Source organism: Cupressus sempervirens, chromosome 10, assembly GCF_028749045.1.
Source record: "Cupressus sempervirens isolate cs-2001-9-10 chromosome 10, ASM2874904v1, whole genome shotgun sequence".
In the NCBI taxonomy this organism is placed as follows: Eukaryota; Viridiplantae; Streptophyta; class Pinopsida; order Cupressales; family Cupressaceae; genus Cupressus; species Cupressus sempervirens.
Genome location: NC_143127.1, coordinates 473,191,973 through 473,213,159, shown reverse-complemented (window position 1 = coordinate 473,213,159; position 21,187 = coordinate 473,191,973). Strand labels below are relative to the sequence as shown.

General features: G+C 37.8%; 1 protein-coding gene across 2 annotated transcripts in view; it reads right to left on the bottom strand.

Moving 5' to 3' along the window:
• The window catches only part of LOC149534744 (uncharacterized), a 335,389-nt gene that overhangs the window by 81,883 nt on the left and 232,319 nt on the right, over positions 1 to 21,187 (bottom strand). For both annotated transcript variants that reach the window (XM_089807850.1, XM_089807851.1), the window contains exons 14-16: positions 9,796 to 9,870; positions 8,778 to 8,861; positions 8,342 to 8,485 (exon numbers count right to left, since the gene is read on the bottom strand). In XM_089807850.1, coding sequence (XP_089663976.1) covers positions 8,342 to 8,485; positions 8,778 to 8,861; positions 9,796 to 9,870 — 303 coding nt within the window. The remainder of the gene's footprint in view (positions 1 to 8,341; positions 8,486 to 8,777; positions 8,862 to 9,795; positions 9,871 to 21,187) is intronic.

Sequence of the window (21,187 nt, the reverse complement as noted above, 5' to 3'; positions counted from 1 at the left end):
TGATTAGTGACAGTGCTAACCTAGCTTCACAGTATTAACCGAGTAGCACAGTGTCAACCGTGGTCTCCAGTGTCTATCGAGCTTGCAATGTCAATGATGTGAATCTAGTGTTGACCGAGTCAAGGAGTATCAACCAAGTAATTCAGTTTATACCAAGCTCGCAGTGTTAGTGTTGACCGAGCCATGGAGCATCAACCAAGTGATTCAGTTTATATGCCAAGTTTCACAGTGTTCACCGAGTCAGTAGTATTGACCGAGTTCAGACTACTTTGAAGTGATTAGTATGAACCGAGCTTCTACGTCTACCGAGTGCATGATGATGCCGAGTGTTGACAATGGTTGCCGAGTATCAGAACCTCACCGAATTTGTCTTCAAAACCCGAGTGCCAACAGTTGAGCCGACGTTGTGATCTTATTGAAAATCTATGTTGTAGTCGACTTTGATGTATTATGATTTGGATTGATATATATGTAATGTATTATATCACATCCAAATATGACTAAGAAAAGAAAATGATGCAAATATAAAGAGCAGAAGTGCGAAGTGAAAAGGCTACAGGCAGTATAAGGAGCAACAAAATTTATCTATCACAGCAAAGTGATCTTGACATTTCAAAAGAATCTCAACCAGCAAATTAGAGTTGCAGATCAGAGATCAGCCATTGGTTCATCCTAACAGGTGTATCAACTAAATCCTTTAATCAAGTAGACTTAACAGTCTTTTGCAAATCTCTTTACCGAGTGCATACTTCATTGTATGTTTTGTAAATCCTTTAACAAGGTGAACCTCACAGTCCTTATTGCTCCTAATAGAGCATCATCAAAAGTGATCAATTGTAAGCCTTAACCAGCCAACTTTATACTGTAGTACTAAAGCTTGTGAGTATCATCCCCAACCCAGTTTTACTTTCTATTTGGAAGATTTCTGGGTCACCATATCTTGTGTCAAAGTGTTATGAATGTTTTACTGCTTTCAATCTTTCATGCATGCAATTAGATCAGAATGTATATAGAGGATTAATTGGTGAAATAAGATTAATTTTTATTGGTTCCTAATTCACCCCTCCCCTCTCAGTAACCTAGCCTATCTTATATTTCCAATAGGATTTCTACAATTGTTGGGGATTATTTTGAAATTACCAAGGACTAATCTGGAGGTTTTGTATGCAAGGGTTTGAGTTCAATTGCTCCCTATGCATTGGGAATTGCATAGCAATTGAGGCAGCTTATTTTTGTTAAAGAATTTTTGCATTTGAAGTCTTGGAAGTCATTTAAACAGGTCTGCAAACAAGTTACAAAGGTGGCATGAGTTAAAATTGTTGGCAACGTCCCATATTAACTAGCCGCGTTTCAACTACAGCAGTGTTGCTTTTTCACAACTGGCAGCAATTCTTCTAGAGATGTGATCTGTAGAGAGTTGGGCATGGTATACATGCAAACTGCTGCAGTTTGGGGTGTTTAATGTTAACCTTCAGCCTACCAGGTTCTTTAATTTAATTCAGTTATTGCATATGTGCTCATGCATTGTAAATATTTTTCCATTGAAATTCAAGTTGCGAGCATTACTAGCTATTCATTGAAAATAGTTTGGAATTGAATTAAGATGTTGCAAGATTGCACACTGTTTGATGAAATGCCAAGCTCTAGTTGTGTGTTGCAATCATCACTAGTATGCATGCAAAGTGATCATAGAAATGTTTCTTAGCTGTAGGCATAGTTCAAAATCTTGTTCTTTGCCACTTATTGGCGAGGCAAAAAAAAAAAATCTCGGCAAATATCAAAGATAAATTGGTAACTTCTCGAGAATATATCAGGAATTTTAAAAATCACTTAGATTTAATTAAAATGCAATTATTTTGCAAAAGTCAATAAGTAGATACATATAATGAGTTAGTAAATGAGTAAATAAACCAAACAAGTTGATCTAGATATATATAAATTCAATAAGTACAAAATCGCATCCTCATGCGGAATGTCGATGTAGTCAAAGACTCTGAACTCTGAAGCAAACTACAAATAGTAAACTGACTTTGTAAAGCCAACTTTCCATTTTTGGAAGTTGAAAGATCCCAAAAGGATCCTTTCATTGAACTTCTGTAAATTTTAATTAAAATAATAGATTTTCCTATGCTTTCCTTGTGGTCTTAGAGAATTAGATAGAAGTTGAAGAAAGATTGTTTTTTCTTTTTTCGTATTTTTCAAATATAAGTAAAACAATAATTAACAACAGCAGCAAATAATATAATATTCAGTCAACTAGAATCGCTACAAATCGTAGCAGGCAATATATGTAATTAGTATACCACCAAAGGTCGTTTACAAACAAGGAATGAAGATGTCAACGGCAAGAATGGACCAGCCACACACCAAAAGAGTAGGTTGACATAAGCCAACCAACAAATCACACACCAACTGAAAGGCAGCCGTACAGTTGCTATAGTCACGCCAAGGCAGCAAGAAGCTCCCAATGTGCCAATCAAGACCCTCAACGTGCAATGCACAAGCACCCCCAAACGCTAAACTTAACAAACTTTGTCAACTAATGAAACAATATTGTAGAATGCTGCTGAAACCATCTATTGGGGCTTGCGTCCCAATAGCCAGGCTCTAGGGTTTGTGTCCCAGTCTTCTAGAATCGCTCCTCAGAGAAAAATTGCAAATACCAAGAATGAAAACGTAAAAGATAATGAAAGAATGAGCCAACATCTCCTTTAATCTCCCTCTCAAAGCCAATCGAACGCTAAAGGGAGAATATGCCTTTCACTTTATTATAAAATGGCATCTTATCAATTAAAAGGCCTTTATGTATAGGAAAAACACCCCTTTTCCTTAAATAACATAACTCTAGGTGCCCGAAGGTCTTCGGATAATGAAAATAGGTTATAATAATTCAAGACCTTTCCAACAAGCTATAACACATAGGCCTACTTGACCAAATGAAGCCAAAATCCCCGTATCACTCCAATTAGCTATATAAATAGCTTTATTTTAATTTATTTAAATGCAAACTTAAGAAATATTAAAAATATTTCCTTTTATTCAACTGGAAAGCCAAATTCGATTGGAAAGATAAACCAACCAAATAATCAGTGAATGGGTCATGTCACCTGCCTGTGACTGATGCCGGGCAATGTGGGCAAACTGGCAGTCCCATCCCTAAAAACTAGGGATGCTCCTAGAAACTAGGAAATATACCCTGTCACCCTAAAACTAAAGCCATACACTGGTCTCGAGGAGCCTCAAATCTGATCACTGCCACAACCTCCTAAATTTTAGGAAAAGCCCTAAAATTAAGAAACTACCCCGACTAGTTCTCAAACTGAGTATAGAACCAAATTTGGTCACTAAGTATCCAGTATGAGTCTCTATCCACCACTACTAGCCTACGAGACTCCAATAATAGGCCAACTTTCATGACTCTGCTAGTTAGACTAGAGAGGGGACATGATACAAGTCCAAAGCCAATTTTGATATCTATCACCAAATTGTTTGATAAATGGAAAGAATACAAGCACAAAGTAGTAACTAGACTTCTGGGCTAATTCAGCTGAGATGAATATGAGACGAGAATGTGGTAAAGAATATTTGCAAACTTAATCAGGACATTTGAACGTTTTCCTACACCTGACCAACTATAAGATGATGGGGATTGTACCCATCCATACTATGAAGAGGAGAAAGATGAAGATCTTCCTCTAATAAAATGGCCTAGTTCTGAAACTTACAGATTAGACAACATTAATGAAGCTAGTTACCAAGTATACCAATTGGTAGGTGGATAAGAAAATTCACAAACTGATGGGAAAGAGTATTGCCTTTTTATTTGATGGGCAACATGGAAGCACATTCTTCCAATGATGATGAAGCAACCCACAATGCTAAGAAACCTAAAGGCTAAAAGTATAAAAGATAAGATGCAACAAAATCTTCAGCAAGATCAAGAAGAAAGAAGGCTGCAAATGAGAAAAAAAAAAAATTAGGCTCGTTCTTCAGCTTGCACTTCATCCATAAAGGAGATTGATTTCATAAATAAAAACAGAATATGAATCGCCAAAAACGAACCACAAGTGGAGATGGAAATTCCTCCTCCAATTCATGAACAAAATGCAGTACCATTGAGTAAAAAATCCAGGAAGAGAAAATAGTAAATTCTCGAGAGAAATTTGCAACTTCTCGATAATATATCGCCCACTTCTCGACTGATATTTTGGTGCAAAAAACATGTAATTTCTCACCTAGTGAAACTTCTTGCGAGAAGTGGGTATATCACCGACTTCTCTATGGTTGTAGGTATAGATGTTCAGGTAAAATTTCGATATATATATATATATATACACATTTGAAATGATCAAGGAAAGTTGCCATTGATTTTTGTCCTTTTCTTAGTCATCGTTGAGTCATTTTGCAAAGAATTTGAACATTATTTTTAACAATTACCAAGCAAGCAAATGCAATCGGAAAACAAAGGACAGCGAGATAGAGAATGCGTGCAAAGTGTTTGACATTTTGTCAAACATCTAGAAAAGAAGAAGTTTGATATTTGTTGGAATAAGAACCAATTGGGTTCATTATAGCGAAAAAAGAGGATGTGCAGAGGGTAAGGCTAAGGAGTGCATAGTCTCCTAGGGGAAGTCGGGTGATGGTGAAATGGATGATAGAGGCGATGGAGGAGGGGTAATAGAGATCATAGTCCACAATTTTCATACACCACAATGGGGCCAACAAGTGAACAATCTGGAGCTAGAAAAACATGAAAAAACATTCATGATCATCAAATTCAAGGACTTGCACAAGTGGAGTAAATAGTGTCAATACTTCATGAGGGGCCCCAAAGAATCATCAAAGTATATCTGAAGACCCAAGGAAGAAAAATCTTACTCAAAGGTGCACATCTAATCCACCTGAGTCACAGAGTTTAGTGAATTTCTACCATCAGGTTCGAAATTTGACGAACTTCAAAACAACACAAAAAATTCGTTGAAGTTCAACTATCATTCATTAGCATTCATACGGATATATCAAGCAATCTTTGATAAAAGGTCTTTAAGGGTTTTCCGTGTTTTTTCCCTGCATGCAGAGGCTTTTTCTCACATCATTTTGATGCCTTAATCCATTTTATCAAATGGGCGAACAGTTCAAATGGACGACACAACAAGAAGCAAAGCAAGTAGGTGAGAGCACATAGGCTTTAAGGTTTTCGTTTAACTATACAATCGACGTATGAACGAACCAAGCAAACCAGAGAGAGCGAAATAGGGTTTCGATCTTGTTCGCTAGATTTGCGCTATCGCTTCTAGATGGGCACCTACTTAACAAATGGTGAAATCAGACGAAGATCAAGAGTACCATTCCGAATGAACCAAAGATTTTCCGCTAGTGAATTTATTTGACCGATGGTTTAATGTTAATAATATTATTTATCTATTATATTTTTTTGTATATTAAAATTATATTGTTTTATATTATAATAATTGTAATGCCGTCAGGTGTCTCTTTAATTTTTTATATTTTAATGTTATTAAGTTTATAGAGTTTATATGTCCCGCATTTGAAATTGAATAATAATTAAAGGTACTAAATATTATTTATTTATATTGTACTTTTATATGCTTAGATAATATTATCTTATATGTTAATATTATTTGTTTTATTATTGTTATTTATATTGTGATATTTGTAATGTCCTTTCGTTTTTTTTAAATTTAATGTTATCAATATTATTATTATCATTTATATAGTTTTTTTATATTTAGATAATATTATTTTTTAAATGATAAATAGTAGTAGATATAATTTATCCATTTAAATTACAATATTGTTCTATATAAATATTTATTTAAATTTAAATATATTATTTATAGTTTTTAAAAATTAATTTATATAGGCAAATTTAATGTCGAATTTTTTCATTTGTTTGAGGCGTCGAATTTTATTCGAATTTCATAGTTGCCGAACTCGAACTTGAATTCGAACCTTGTGACTTAGTAATCCACCATCAAGTTGTGAAGAGGGGTTTGCATGTCCCTAGTCCTTGTATCGAAATCCCACATGATGTTGTTATCCCCCACTGTCGAAAATCGAGTGATGTCATATAATCTATATAGGGGTCCCCCCATGGCAATCATGCTACCTTACCAATGTGTGGCATTGAAGGCTGGAAGTGGATGCTGATGCGTTCGAAAGCTAGATGCTCTTTAGGTGCCCTATGGATGCGTGCAAGAAGCACTTCCTGGTCACTCTTGATTGATCAACATTGAATTATGAAGTAAGTTTTGATTTTGTAATTCAAATTGCATTGGAATATTGAACATGAGTAATTTACTGATTTAGTAATTAGTTATTGAACTTATTTCAATTTGTATATTTGTATTTTTGAAGCTTGAAATTGAACTATCAAATATGAAATATCTTGGATCTTGATCAAAGGTTGAGTGTCATACTATGGAATGATTTAATTTTGTATATTTCTTGCATTTCTTTGCATATATATGTGTGTATATATAAACACATCTTAATGCATCCAAACTCTCGAAAAAAAAAAAAAAGATTTGCACATTTGCACACTGCATTCTTGCATCTGCATCTGTATCTGAATCGGCAACTTAACCATCATGAATAGCATAGAAAGATGCTGGAGGAAAGTAACACTGGACAATGACGATGTCCCTGAGGTGCATAACCACATGGTCAATGCAGACCTATATAAATGTGGCAAAACTGTTAGAGTACACCATAGATGTCACACTCTGAAGATGTATGTTGACCAGGAAAGCAACCACGTCTGACCCTCTAACACCCCCAGAACTTTGAGCCTCATCCCTGAAAGCTGATAACCAAGGAAACCCAGTAACGCTTCTAAGAAGACAAGTGGGACTCTCATGAGTCTCAGTAACTAGAAGAATGTCAACAAAACCCGTAGTGTCATGAAGTAAACCCAGCAAGGACCAAAGAGTAACATTGTCGCTCCAGCAGGTGACATGCAGGGAGCCACCCTTGAGCTCCCCCATGCCCAAGCCTATTACCATCATTTAGCCACAATGGTAGACTGAGGCTCCTAGCCTGGGGAGAGTAGCCTCTAATAACTACTTTCAGGTTTCTAATATTGGCCCATTTTCCATTGCATTTAGCTGCTGCAACAAGTTCCCAGGAGTTTTTCAATTCTGCAACATGTGACTTGGTGAGGGTATTGTTAATATCTGAGACCCAGGAGCAGAGTTGCAACATTGGAGATGCCAAAAAATAACATCATTCATACTGACAGCTAGCCACATGTCATTTCTTGCAAGAAAAATAGACCCACGACAGTGGTGTAGGGTCTTCAGAGAAGCAGTCTTCATATCTGGGAAGATTTACATAGATTTCAGACTTGATAATTACATTAGTATTATATTTCATCAGAAAATCATTAATCCCCAGCTTGGTTTGTCATGTAATAATGAAACATGGATCTTGGTATCTAGTTTCAGTACATCCAGAATTGTTATATTGCCTGTGATCATATTGTGGTATGTACTGATAAATAAGCCCCACTTCCATATTTTATGGTTCTAGTCTTCTAGAGGAAAGTTCAATTCAATTTTTTCTAGTTTTCTATTTTCCATTTGCATCTTTGTCTTCAAGTATTTCAGAATTTCTCACATTACTGGTTCCATAAAATTCAAATACTTAAAAAGACAAAAACAATTGTAAAATCAAAAAAACGGTTAAAAGAGAAAAAGCAGAAGCTGCAAAAGAAATTTGAAAATTAAAACTTCAGACCAAGGTGGGATGTTACAGTTGTATCTGAGCAGAATTTTCCTGCCATCCTGTTCGGTATTGATCATTAGTTTCTTTTCATCAGTTGCATAATAGAGTTTACAAGATGACTACAGATGATACATCATTATTTGAGTTGATGTAATGGAAGATTCAGACATCAAAGGGTACCCAAAATCAGTGATAAAAATCAAAATGTAGTGAAAGAGTCTGAAGATAAGAATGTTAGAACCCAAGACAAGCGAAGTGATGAAGATGGTGCACTAACACAATACTTTGTGACTGAGCTTCATAATAACTAATTGAGCTAGTTTGAAATGATAAAAAGGGAATTTAAAACAATTATGCATAGAAGTGAAATAGTTGGAAAATAAAAATGATGTGCTACTTAGAAAAAGATGCACAGATAAACTCTTTAGGAAAATTTCTGTGATTATCTCCAAAGTCATCCATCAAAGCAACAAGGAAAAAACCAAGATTATTCATTACAGACACGTTAGCAGAATCCAGGAATTTTGGACTATTGTGTTAATTTCCTCTGACAAAAAAGTCGGAAATATTATCATTTTGTGAATATTCAGTCTACCTGAAGGCAAGCTCTTTTGTAGCTTCATGCCATCCTTCCAAATGTTGATCAATAAGAGCCTGCGTTCGAGCACTAATCTCAAAAACATGGGGTGTGCCTAGGATGAGTTCAAGCATTACCACTCCTATACTCCACATGTCATACCTGAAACAAGCATGTCAAAAAATTGCTTCAGGGATCTCTCAAATTTACAATTGACAAACAAACCCACCAAAACCTATGTGCCACCATAAAATATATAACATGACATCGAGTCTTACTCTACATAATGCATTGCCCAAGATATTTACAAATGACAAACATAATGGATAACACGGGCAAATGTAATAGAAAACAATATGAAATATATTATTAGACCTCAATTCTGACAAGCAGTTCTATACTAGCTTTGTAAGAATGTTTAAAATATATACAGTTTGAAAGGAAAATTTCATACTTCATCGCTTTTTGAGGGGAACCCTGGAACCACTTGCTCTGTAATAAAGCTTCCGGTGGAGCATATTCAAGTGTTTGTTCTGCCCTGAAGATTTAAATATAAAAGTATCAATTTAATAGAGGGAATGTATAAAAGAGGATAACCTCTGGCTTTACAAAATACAGCCAAATTTTCTTTTTTACTCTTCCTCAACTGAGAGTGTAACACAATTTATTACTTCGAAACAAAGTTTAAAGACTATTCATTGTCACTGGCTCTATATTCTTGTGTAGCCTATTCCATGATCTGTAGAAAGAAAACATAAATTTATACATTTATTTTACAAAAGCATCCTGATTAACAAAAATATTTGCAGACAGTGCTTTTATATTTATCAACAAACAAATCTCTCTCTCTCTCTCTCTCTGGGTGTGTTCATTGGTGATTCTATATCTATTGTGTAACCCATTCAATCATATGTAGAAAAGAAAAGACAATTGTATGGGGTCCTTATACATTTTCCAACTAAAAGATCTCTATCTCTGTTTCAAAAGAAATTTTCTTATATAGTGAGAGTATCTCTCTATAAATGATGTTGATTTAGTTAGGGCAAAAACCTCATGAATTTCTCAATCGAGAGATCTCATCCAACTAAAAAACTGACGTTGATTTAGTTAGAGCATATAATTTTCCACCAAAATATCTCTGAAAAAAGAATACCCTTGGTCTAATTAGGGCCCCTCTGAATCAAAACAAATATTTTTACAAGGTGCCCTTCTCTTTCTCCCTCTGAACTAAAAAAGAGATTCTGATTTAGTTAGGGCCTACATTCTAATTAGTAATTTGAGATTAAAAAAGAGAACCTCGGTAGTTAGAAAAATCAAGTGTCTGGCAATTTGTATTAGTTAAAAAGTTATGATAGATAAACAAGGCTGTCAAATTTTGTATTTTATATTAGTAATCCTGGAAAAATTAAAATGTGATACTAGGCAATAGTTAGAAAAACATCGAAGTTCTAAACAATAGCATTTATACAAACCTAGATGGTCCATTTATTCCATACAAATGTTCCAAGGTGAATTGATCAATAGCACTGCCAAAATCAATAATCCGCCTGCACAAACAGAAAACAGTGAATTTTAGATTTGCTAAAAATGTTAAACCTAAAGAGAAACTTAAAAAAATATAAATGAGAAATGAATATATATTATGGAGAACTTTCATCCATAGAAAATATTAAAAAGATTACTGTCTAAAGATTTTTACTGTGGGGCAAAGGTAGTGCTGAATACAGTTCTAGAAAAACAATCAAAGATACCATAAGTATAAGAAAAGAAAAGTTGAGATCAAGCGGGAAATGAATGAAAAGTGCATTAAAGTGTAAGAACCCTCAACTGGTTATTAGCAAACATCAATTTTACCTTATAAAAATTTGCTTGGTATTTCCTCAAAGACTTATAGGTAAGCCTCAAACTATACGCTGAGTTTTAGAACTTAGAAAGAAATCTCCTCGACCCAAGTAAATCTTCTAATGAAAAGATAATCAGACTTCTTGAACAAACAAAAGATTTCACAGTTTGTTGCTTGTAACTGAAAATCAGATTTTGGATACTGAATGTCATATAGCATTTTCTCAAACACTGAAATATTGGATTTTACAATTCTCAACAATAGCCAATACTGGAAGAAGGGCACTTGCAATATGTTATTAATTCTGTAATGATCCCATTCCGTACGTCTTCTCTAGAAATGATCTTTCTCCGTCAGATACCAACAATGTCACTCAGATGGAGCTATTGTGGAAGACATACATTATACTGGAAGCAATACGACCAGGTTGAGATGATGTACGGATGCCAAATGAGGATGTACGGTCAAAGAAGAGGCTGTACGGAGTGGTGATGGGTAGAAGATGTGCCACACGGTGGTAGGAAGTGATGTACGGTGAACAGTAAATGATGGGGCCGTACGGTATTAGATGGCAAATGGTCATATGGGAAAGCCAAGGACAGGCCGTATGGTAGGGTTTTCAGAAGGCCATGGGATCACAAGGCATGGTTGTATGGTATGTCTATGATGTTGTACGGTAGGTTTCAGAAGGTTGTACAATGCAGGTTGAGCCATACAGTATGGTTATGGAGGTGTTTGTGTGCCCAGCCAACATTCGTACAGTTGGGTAGTTGTGTGGACGAAGTCGTGTGTTGGTGGAAGATGAGTTCACTCAATACAACCATGAACAAGATAAAACTTAAACAAGAACAGAAAAGTGAACACAAAAACATTCAATTAATATTTGCCACAAGATGGTGCTCCAATTTGCCAAATCCGAGTGAAGTATTACATGCAACAACAAAATAGGGTGAGGGTCGAATCCCGCCGAAACCACACGAGCCAAATAGGGAAGATCTTTTACTTCTGCATTGGTGAACAAAATAGAACTCCAACAGGAATTCACAGTACAAAGAAATAATCCAAATCGCATCTCAACAACTACCTGCAAGTTGTGCTTAAATACCAGTCAGGGAAACCTTTCCAAGGGTGTACAAAGATAGCTGACAACAACACCTACCTACGAAAAGAAAAATAAAAATGGGTTCGAGATATACTAAACCAATCGGCCCATTAACAATGTTTGATTAATAATTTATTTTATGACGAGAACATTACAGTCCTCCCGTCCCAAATTTTGCTTGTCCTCAAGCAAATGCAATGTTGGATGCTGTAGAATGTGCTCGCCTTCCCATGTCACGTCATCCAATGGCAAGTGTCTCTAGTGTACCAAATATTCCTTCACTGTGTGATCCCGCAGGGTCTTCTCATGCACTTCGATGATCTCGGTCGGTTCCAATATGAGCTTCCCTTCTTCATTGAGCGGCAGAAGGTCTACAACTACTGTATTGTTCCGTCCCACAACTTTCTTGAGGTAGGAGACATGAAAAACGTTACGAATACAGCTCCCCTCTGGAGGTTCCAACTCATAGGTGACTTCACCGATGCGGCGAACTACACGATAAGGGCCATAAAATTGTGGCTTCAGTTTTTCTTTCCCCTTTTCCTTCAATGAGGATTGTCAGTATGGCTGAAGTCTAAGATAGACCAAGTTGTCCACTTCGAAATTTCTCTTGATTCGGTGTCTATCAGCATACATCTTTTGTTGATTCTGCACCCATTGTAAGTTTTCCTTTAAGTATCTCAGGATGTCGTGTCCCTCCTGAAGCCAGTCCCTCGCCCTTGGTGCGTGATTGTCACCTAGTATTATGTCAATGAATGAAAGGGTTTCATACCCGTATAGTGCTTTGAAGGGTGTCATTCCGATGGACATGTGGTAGGTGGTATTGTAACAATATTCCCCGAGATGCATCCATTTGACCCATGCCCATTGTTGTGTCGAAATGTAGTTTTGAAGGTAGCCTTCTAACCACTTGTTCACAATCTTCATCTGTCCATCTGTCTGAGGGTGGTAACTAGTACTTGGTGACAATTTTGTTGCTGCCAACTAAAACAGTTTTGTCCAAAAGATACTGATAAATTGTCCATCCCGATCAATAACAATGTTTCGGGGTAACCTGTGTAGATGAAAGACTTCTTTGAAAAATAGATCGGCTACCTGTGCGGCTTGAAAGTCTGAGGGAATGGCAAAGAAATGTGCATACTTTATCGATCTATCAACTACCATGAAGATACAGTCCTTCCCGTTCACCTTAGGGAGTCCAGTAATGAAGTCCATCGAGATTCTTTCCCACTTTTGTTTTGGTATAGGTAGAGGTTGCAGTAACCCAACAGGTAGATATTGTTCGGATTTGTTTTGCTGGTAGACTGCACACTCTCTTACATACCGCAATATGTCTCCTTTAAGACCTTTCCATGAAAATCTCTCCCTGAGTTATCTGTAAGTTTTGAGGAAGCCTGGGTGCCCAGCCAAGGGTGAGTCATGTACCTCCTTCAAGATTTTTTGCTTCAATTTGGATTCAAGCACTAAGTATATTCAATTCTAATAGTAAACGATGTCATTCACCACTTTGTACCGATCATCCTGAGTGTTTCCATCGATTAGCTCACAGGCAAATGTGTTTTTGGAATATTCCACCAACAAATATGCTTTCGAGTCAGCTAAAATCTGAGTATGTAAGCAGATAGTGGGCTGGGCAAAGCATCTACAACCACATTGTTCTTTCCCTTCACATATTCAATGTCAAAATTAATAGCCTAAACCTTGCTTACCCATTTTGTTGCCTTTCGTTCAAGTCCTGTTGTTCTAGAAAATATCTCAAGCTATAATGATCAGTACGGACGACAAACTTTGCATCCACCAAATATTGTCAAATTTTGGTTAGTGCATGAACAATGGCTAACATCTCTATCATAAATGGAATATAGATGCTTTGCTTGTGTAAGTTTCCGACTCTCATAGGCTATGGGGTGTTGATCTTGCATCAGTACCACGCCGATGCCTTCTTTGGATGCATCACACTCCAAAATGAATGGTCAAGTGAAGTTGGGTAAGGTGAGTACTAAACAAGTGCTCATTACTTCTTTCAACTTATCAAAAGTGCGTTGTGCCTTTTCATTCCACTAGAAGGAAATTTTTTTTGTCAGATCTGTTAATAGTGCACTGAGTTGAGAGAATCCTTTTACAAACCTTTGATAATAACTACAAAGTCCAAAAAACCCTCACAACTCTGAGAGCGGTTTTGGGGGTGCTCAATCAAGGATAGCTGGAATCTTCTCCTAATGAACTTGTACTCCATATTTATTGACAACATGCCTCAGATACAATATTTTTGTCATACCGAATTCACACTTGGATCGCTTGGAAAACAAAGACTGAACCTTCATGATCTCTAGGACATCATTCAAATGCTTCAGGTGCTCTTCCCATATCTTGCTATAAATAAGGATATCATCGAAGAATACCAATAAATACTTACGCAATTGTTTGTTGAAGATGTGATTCATGCATCACTGGAACGTAGCAGGTGCATTCATTAATCCTAATGGCATGACCAAGAACTCATAATGCCCGTAGTGACAACGAAAAGCCGTCTTCTCCATGTCTTCTTCCCTCATGCGGATCTGATGGTAACCGGAGCGGAGATCTATTTTTGATAAATAGACCACACCATGTAATTCATCGATCCTGGGAATAGGATATCTATTTTTTCTCGTTTTTTTGTTCAATGCATGGTACTCCACACACATGTGCATTGTCCTATCCTTTTCAACCAATACTATTGATGATACAAAAGGGCTAGAATTGGAACGGATCCATTCTTTCTCAAGCAGTTCCTGAATTATCTTTTCAATCTCATCTTTGAATTTCTTGGGATGGCGGTAGGGTCTGGTTATGACTGGCTTGGCGCCTACTTCCAACTCAATAGTATGTTCAAAACCACGATGGGGAGGTATGCTTGGAGGAATGTCCATAAAAAATTCATTGTGAGCACTCAATATTTTGAAGATCGTCATCCTGGTGAGGTGTTTGTTGTCCTTTTATGGGTTCTGCCGATACAAAACAATGTGCAGCCCAAGAAATGTCATAATACCGAAAGATTGTCTCCATTTGACGTGATGAATTTTCCTTTGGTCCCTCATTGGCCATTCTGTGAGAACAACCTTCTTCCCTTCAACAACAAAAGTGAAGTTCATTTGTTTGAAGCTCTAAGTGTATTCATCAAGTGTCTCCATCTACTATATGCCTAGAATAACCTCCATATCATCTAAGTCCACTATGAAGAAATCCTCTGTCACCGTGTGGTTAGCTATGGTGATACATAGTTGGGGATCAAGGTGTGTACAGGGCAGAAGGGTCCCTCTAGTGACCTTGACATGGAATCCTACATGCATCTCAATAGGTAGACCTCTATGTTTCACCAAAGATGAGTTTATGAAGTTTACAGTGGCTCCGCTATCAAGCATCACCATGACCCTTTGACCTTGAAGGGTTCCCTGTACAGGAAACACCGTGCACCTCGAGCTCCTAGCTAAGGCGATAGTTCCCCCGTGCCGAACAATGCTGCAACTCTCTTCATACAGTTCAAACTAACCATTTTGTTGTCCTCGTGGGGATGGTTGTCTTCGGATGGTAGATCTTCCTATTCATCCTCATAATTGGACACGACTTCAATGTAGTGATTTTTTCCTTTCCCAAGGCATCTGTGCCCAGGTTCCCACGGTCCCTTGCAATTGAAACATAGTTTCTTCCTTCGAAGTTCTTGTTTGGTAACTTTGTCCAACGACGGCTTCTTCGGCAAAGGTTTATTAACTTTGTCCCTTGGAAACACTGGCAGTTTGGAATGTGAGTACCCTCGAGAGGATGATGTCGTCGATGATGCCATACTCCAAGCCTTCTTGATGGCCTCCGACAAGGTGGCAAGATTGAACCCTTTTACACAACCCTTCAATGGTTTTGTCAGTCCAACCATGAAAACAACTATTTGTCTTCTTTCAGAAATGTTCGTGACCAAAACAAAGAATTTCTAAAATTCTGTAATGTATTGGTCAATCGATCCAATTTGCTTCAATTGTGTCAATTCTTTAAAATCAAATTTTGGATCTTTACCATCAAATCGATCTATCAATTTCTCAGTGAATTCCGCATAGGTATTTATTTGGTCATGCCCCAGTGTGATGGTGTTGTAATGCCACCATTCATGTGCTACTCCCTCCAAGTGTAATGCCACAAATTTGATTGCTTCTTCTGACATAGGATTAAGTTGGAAGTAAGTACTGGCCTTCATTACCCACGCTTGCGTAGATATGGATCTGGATCCGAAAAATGGAGACAAATTTACTTTACTCAACTTCCTTCTGAGATCATTGTTAAAATATCCTCGGTTTCTGCCTCCCAAATATCTCATTCTCAGATCTGTGTAGTCTTTGTAAGATATATCTTCCTCAAAATCCGCATTCTTCCAATCTTCTCTCAACTGTCCTTAAAATTCCTCAAAGGTTGGCTGCTTTCATCCGTGTGGTGCCTCCATTCGTGGGGGAAAAATGGCATGGAAGGTCGTGAGCGTGTTGAATGAAGGTTTGCTTTACCCAATGACAACTTTGCATTGTGACAATTTTGTTCACTAGACATTTTATTGTCTGCCAATTTCTTGAGAGTTTCTTCCATGAGTCACTAAGCATGAGTGATCTGTGCTTGATTCCTCGCAAGTTCTCTTAGTAGCACCATGAGATCAGCAGCTATTGGTTCCGGTTCTGTCGCCATTCTATCAATCGAATGGGATCTTCTTCTCTTCCAACTATAAACTCTCATTCACTATCCACAGGTTGGCAGAAATGAAGGTCTGATATCACTATGATGATCTCGTTCCCTACGACTTCTCTGGAAACGATCTTTCTCCACTAGATACTGACAATGTCACTCAAATGGAGCTATTGTGGAAGTCGTACAGTATTCTGGAAGTAGTACGACTAGGTTGAGATGATGTATAGATGCCAAATGAGGATGTATGGTCAAAGAGGTTGTACACTATAGGTCATACAGTGTGGTGATTGAGCAGAAGATGTGTCGTACGGTGGTAGGAAGTGATGTACAGTGAACAGTAAATAATGGGGCCATATGGTATTAGATGGCAGATGGTTGTACGAGAAAGCCAAGGGCAAGCCGTATGGTAGGGTTTTTAGGTCATGGGATCACAAGGCATGGTCGTACAATATATCTATGATGTCATATGGTAGGTTTCAAAAGGTCATACAATGCAAGGTGAGTCATACAATATAGTTAGGGAGATGTCTGCGTGCCAAACCAACGTTCGTACGGTTGGGTAGTTGTGCAGATGAAGTCATGTGTTGGTGGAAGATGAGTTCGCTCAATACAACCATGAAAAAGATAAAACCCAAAAAGGAATGGAAAAGTGAACACAAAAACATTCAATTAAAATTTGCTAAAAGATGGTGCTCCGATTTGCCAGATCCAAGCGAAGTATTACATGCAACAACAGAATAGGGTGCGGGTTGAATCCCACCGAAACCACACGAGACAAATAGGGAAGATCTTTCACTTCCAAAATAGCAAACAAACCAGAACTCCAACATGAATTCACAATACTAAGAAATAATCCAAAACTGCATCCCAACAACTACATACAAGCCGTGCTTAAATACCCATCAAAGAAACCTTTCCAAGGGTGTACAAAGATAGCCGACGGCAACACCTACCTACGGAAGAAAAAATAAAAAATAGGCCCAAGATAGACTAAATCAATCGGCCCATTAACAATGTTTGATTAGTAATTTATTTTATGATGGGAACATTACAAATTCAGACCAATACTTATGCAATACATAAATTAAGAAAGTATGAAGAACCTGGAAATAGAATCGCAGTCTTTCTCTTTCAACCAAATGGCAGCCTCTAACGCTGCTCTATAATTCACAGCTAATGTGGTTCCTTGAACAATGACACTTGTCCTGGCAATTGCCACTTAACCTGCACGTCAGTTCCAATTGTAATTGCAGGCCTAAAATTCATTAATGCAAGCCCTGGAATTATTAATGTAGGTCACTAAATCCCAACAGCAGGCTCCCAACTCCTAACCACAACCTATCAAGGTTTGATCGCAGTAGTAAACAAAAAATTGCAGACCCTAGGAAAATGATCACAGGTTATCAACAAGTATGAGAATTGCTGCTTAATGTGATTATAGCAGCTTCACACATGCACAAAATTCTTTAATACTGATTGTAGATGTATTTGACTGATTGCAACAACAGATTCCTCTCAAAACACAAACAATTCCCTCAATATAAACCGCTCCTTAGGCATAGTAGAAAACGGTAGAGAAGCAATGCAAAACCCAGATTCCCAACACCACAATATCTCCCAACCACAATGTCTACAGCAATGGAGATAAACAATTCTCAGAAAACTAATTCACAATACGCTAGCTGTGAATTACTATCAACTTTTCGGGAACAAACCCTTATACTTCAGCAAGGGCACAAAATTCATCAAACTCAGAAAATCTTCATAGGCAACAAAAGTGAATAAATAATCTGATGCTTTTCCATCAAAATGAGCTCATATTTATTAGCCCCATTGGCACAACGTTTCCCAAATACAACTTCACTTGAGAAATTTTCTCAATGCAACATCATTTTATAATGTGTCATATAATATAATTTATTAATTTCTATTTGGCTCCCAAAAATGACCTTTTCAACCATATCATAACATTATCACACACAGGGCCACTGTTTCTTGTGCCCACTATTTTAAACTACCCAACCTGGTTCCAGCGAGCTATGACGCTAAGGTAGCTAAAGTAAAAAAACAACAAAAAAAAGAAACCTCAGCATATTTAGATGAATAATAATAATAATTCACACATCTTGCTAAAATGACTAAAAAAGCATCAGAATCAAAATCTGACAACACCGGAAGGATCCTGATAAAGAAAGATGATGAATGAATTGGATAGGGTGACTTACTATAAATAGATGCTGCCTCCAAGATTCTTGCAACCCAAACCACAAGCCTGAAATAAAAACCGAGAGCATCATTCAACTCCTCTAACTCAACCGAGCTCATCAAAATCACCTGTTGACTTGGTATAAATAATTTCCTCAAAACTAAGCCAAAACTTGTAATGTTCCCATTATAAAATAATTTATTAATCAAAATATTATTAATAAGCCGATTGATTTAATATATCTAGGACTCTTTTTTTATTTGTTTCCGTAGTTGTGTAGCCGTTAGCTATCTTTGTACACCCTCAGAAAGCTTTCCCCGACAAATATTTAAGCACGGCTTGTAGGTAGTCGTTAGTTATGCAATTTAGACTATTTCTTTTGTACTATGAATTCCCGTTGGGATTCTTTGTTGTTCACCACTTTAGAAGTGAAAGATCTTCCCTACTTGGGTTCTCTGGTTTCAGTGAGATTTAATCCTCACACTACTCCGTGGTTGCATGTAATACTTCGCTCGGATCTGGCACATCGAAGCACCATCATTTGGCAATTATTAATTTCGAGAATTATTCGTGTTCATTCTCATTTCTTGTTTGGCTGTTGAATTCAGTTCTCTAAGTTTATTGTATGTCAAAACTCCAGCCACTTCATTTAGCACAAAGTCCATCTTTCTATGGCTACATCACCCACTGTACGGATTAATTGTTTTCTGTGGGACAGTCCCCTTCTTAAACCGTACGGCCTTCATTTGTGCCTTACGTGCCTCATTCACCCTCATCTCCGTATGGACCTCTTACCATACTCCCTTTGCATCCAACCTACTATACGGACATCATACCGTACGGCCCCGACATCCACTCTAACGTACGGCCATCAAGGCCATACTGTATGGCCTTACTGTCTCTTGTTTGATTATCACTGTACGATACCAATCTCTCCCACCCAATCGTACAGCATCCAACCTAGTCACTGTCATACACTATGTATACCGTACGGTACTGGACTCGAAGGGTATCCAATTAAGTCTCTGGAGGTCAGGAACATTACAGTGGTATTAGAGCTTCGATCCTACTAGCCTGTGGGTAGTGAATGAGAGTTTATAGCCAAAAGAGAAAAAGAAACCATTCCATTCATAGAATGGTTGCCGAACCGGAACCCACAACTGTCAAACTTGTGGCACTACTAAAACAACTTGAGAGGAATCAGGCACAGATCAATGATATTCAGCAACTCATGGAAGAGACTCTCAAGAAGTTGGCAGACAATAAAATATCTAGTGAACAAAATGCTCACAATGCGGACTCAGTGTTGGGTAAAGCAAACCCTCATCCCGCATGCTCTTGACCTTCCATGTCTTCCTTTCCCACATGGATGGAGGCACCACCCAGAGGGAAGCAGCCAACCTTTGAAGAAATGCAAGAGCAGTTGAGAGAAGACTAGAACAATACGAATTTGGAAGAAAATATATCCTACACAGATTATGCAGATCTGAGAATGAGATATTCGAGAGGCAGAAACAAAGGATATTTTAATGATTATCTCAAGAGGAAGTTGAATAAAGTAAATTTGTCACCATTTGACAGATCTGGATCCATATCTATGCAAGCGTGGGTAATGAACGCAGATACTTCTAGCTTAAACCCATGCCAGAAGAAGAAACAATTAAATTTGCAGCCTTACACTTGGAGGGAGTTGCGCATGAATGGTGACATCACTACACCATCACACTGGGGCATGATCAAATAAATACCTATGCGGAATTCACTGAGAGATTGATAGATTGATTTGACGGTAAAGTCCGGAACTCAATTTCAAAGATTTGGCACAGCTGAAGCAAACTGGATCGGTTGACCAATACATTGCAGAATTTCAAAAACTCTTTGTTTTGGTCACAGACATTTCTAAAAGAAGACGGATAGTACTCTTCATGGACGGACAGACAGAACCACTAAAGGGTTGGGTAGAAGGGTTCAATCCTGCCATCCTGTCAGAGGCCCTTACGAAGGCAAGGAGTATGGCATCATCATTAGTGTCATCCTCACGAAGTTACTCACATTCCAAACCGTCGGTGTTTCCAAGGGACAAAGATAACAAACCTCCATTGAGAAAGTCATCGTTGGACAAAGCTACCAGACAAGACCTCTGAAGGAAGAAACTATGTTTCAACTACAAAGGACCATAGGAAACTAGGCACAGATGCCTCGGGAAAAGAAAAATCCACTACATTAAGGTCATGTCCAATTATGAGGACGAACAGGAAGATTTGAGACAACCAACCCCATGAGGACACCAAAATGATTAGTTTGAACCAGTGTTACGGGACTCGGACTCGCCTCTGACTCGGAAAGTCAAAATTCGACTCGGACTTGGACTCGGTGACCGGACTCGGCCAGGACTCGACAAGGACTCGGAAAATCATACAAGTATAATAACGAACTTTTGAAGGAAAAAATTGAATAACATAATATAAAGTTGAAGATTTAAGATTTAAGATTCAATCCTTAATAGATTCTTGACATGCCACATCATTTTCAGAATTCATATACATTGTAAAAAACATCTTCCTGAAATCTCTATCTTTTTAAATTTAAAAAAAATAAAAAATTTAATTTTAAAAAAAAAATTTTAAAAATAAAAAAAAATCAGAGTCCTGGGTTCTGGACTTGCCCAGGACTCGGCAAAGTCCTTGGACTTGGCGAGTCCATGTGGACTCTGCCAGGACTCGGCCGAGTCTGAGTCCAGAGGCAGATTGCCTCGAAAACATGGACTCTGCCTCGGACTCGCAGAGTCCTGGCATGACTCGGCGAGTCCCGTAACACTGGTTTGAACTGTACGGAAAGAATTGCAACATTGACATGGCGCGGAGGAACTATCTCCCTAGCTAGTAGCCCGAGGTGCATGGTATTTCATGTACGGGGAACCCTTCAAAGACAAAGGGTTATGGTGATGCTCAATAGTAGAGCTACACTAAACTTCATAAACTCATCTTTGGTGAAGCGAAGAGGTCTACCTAC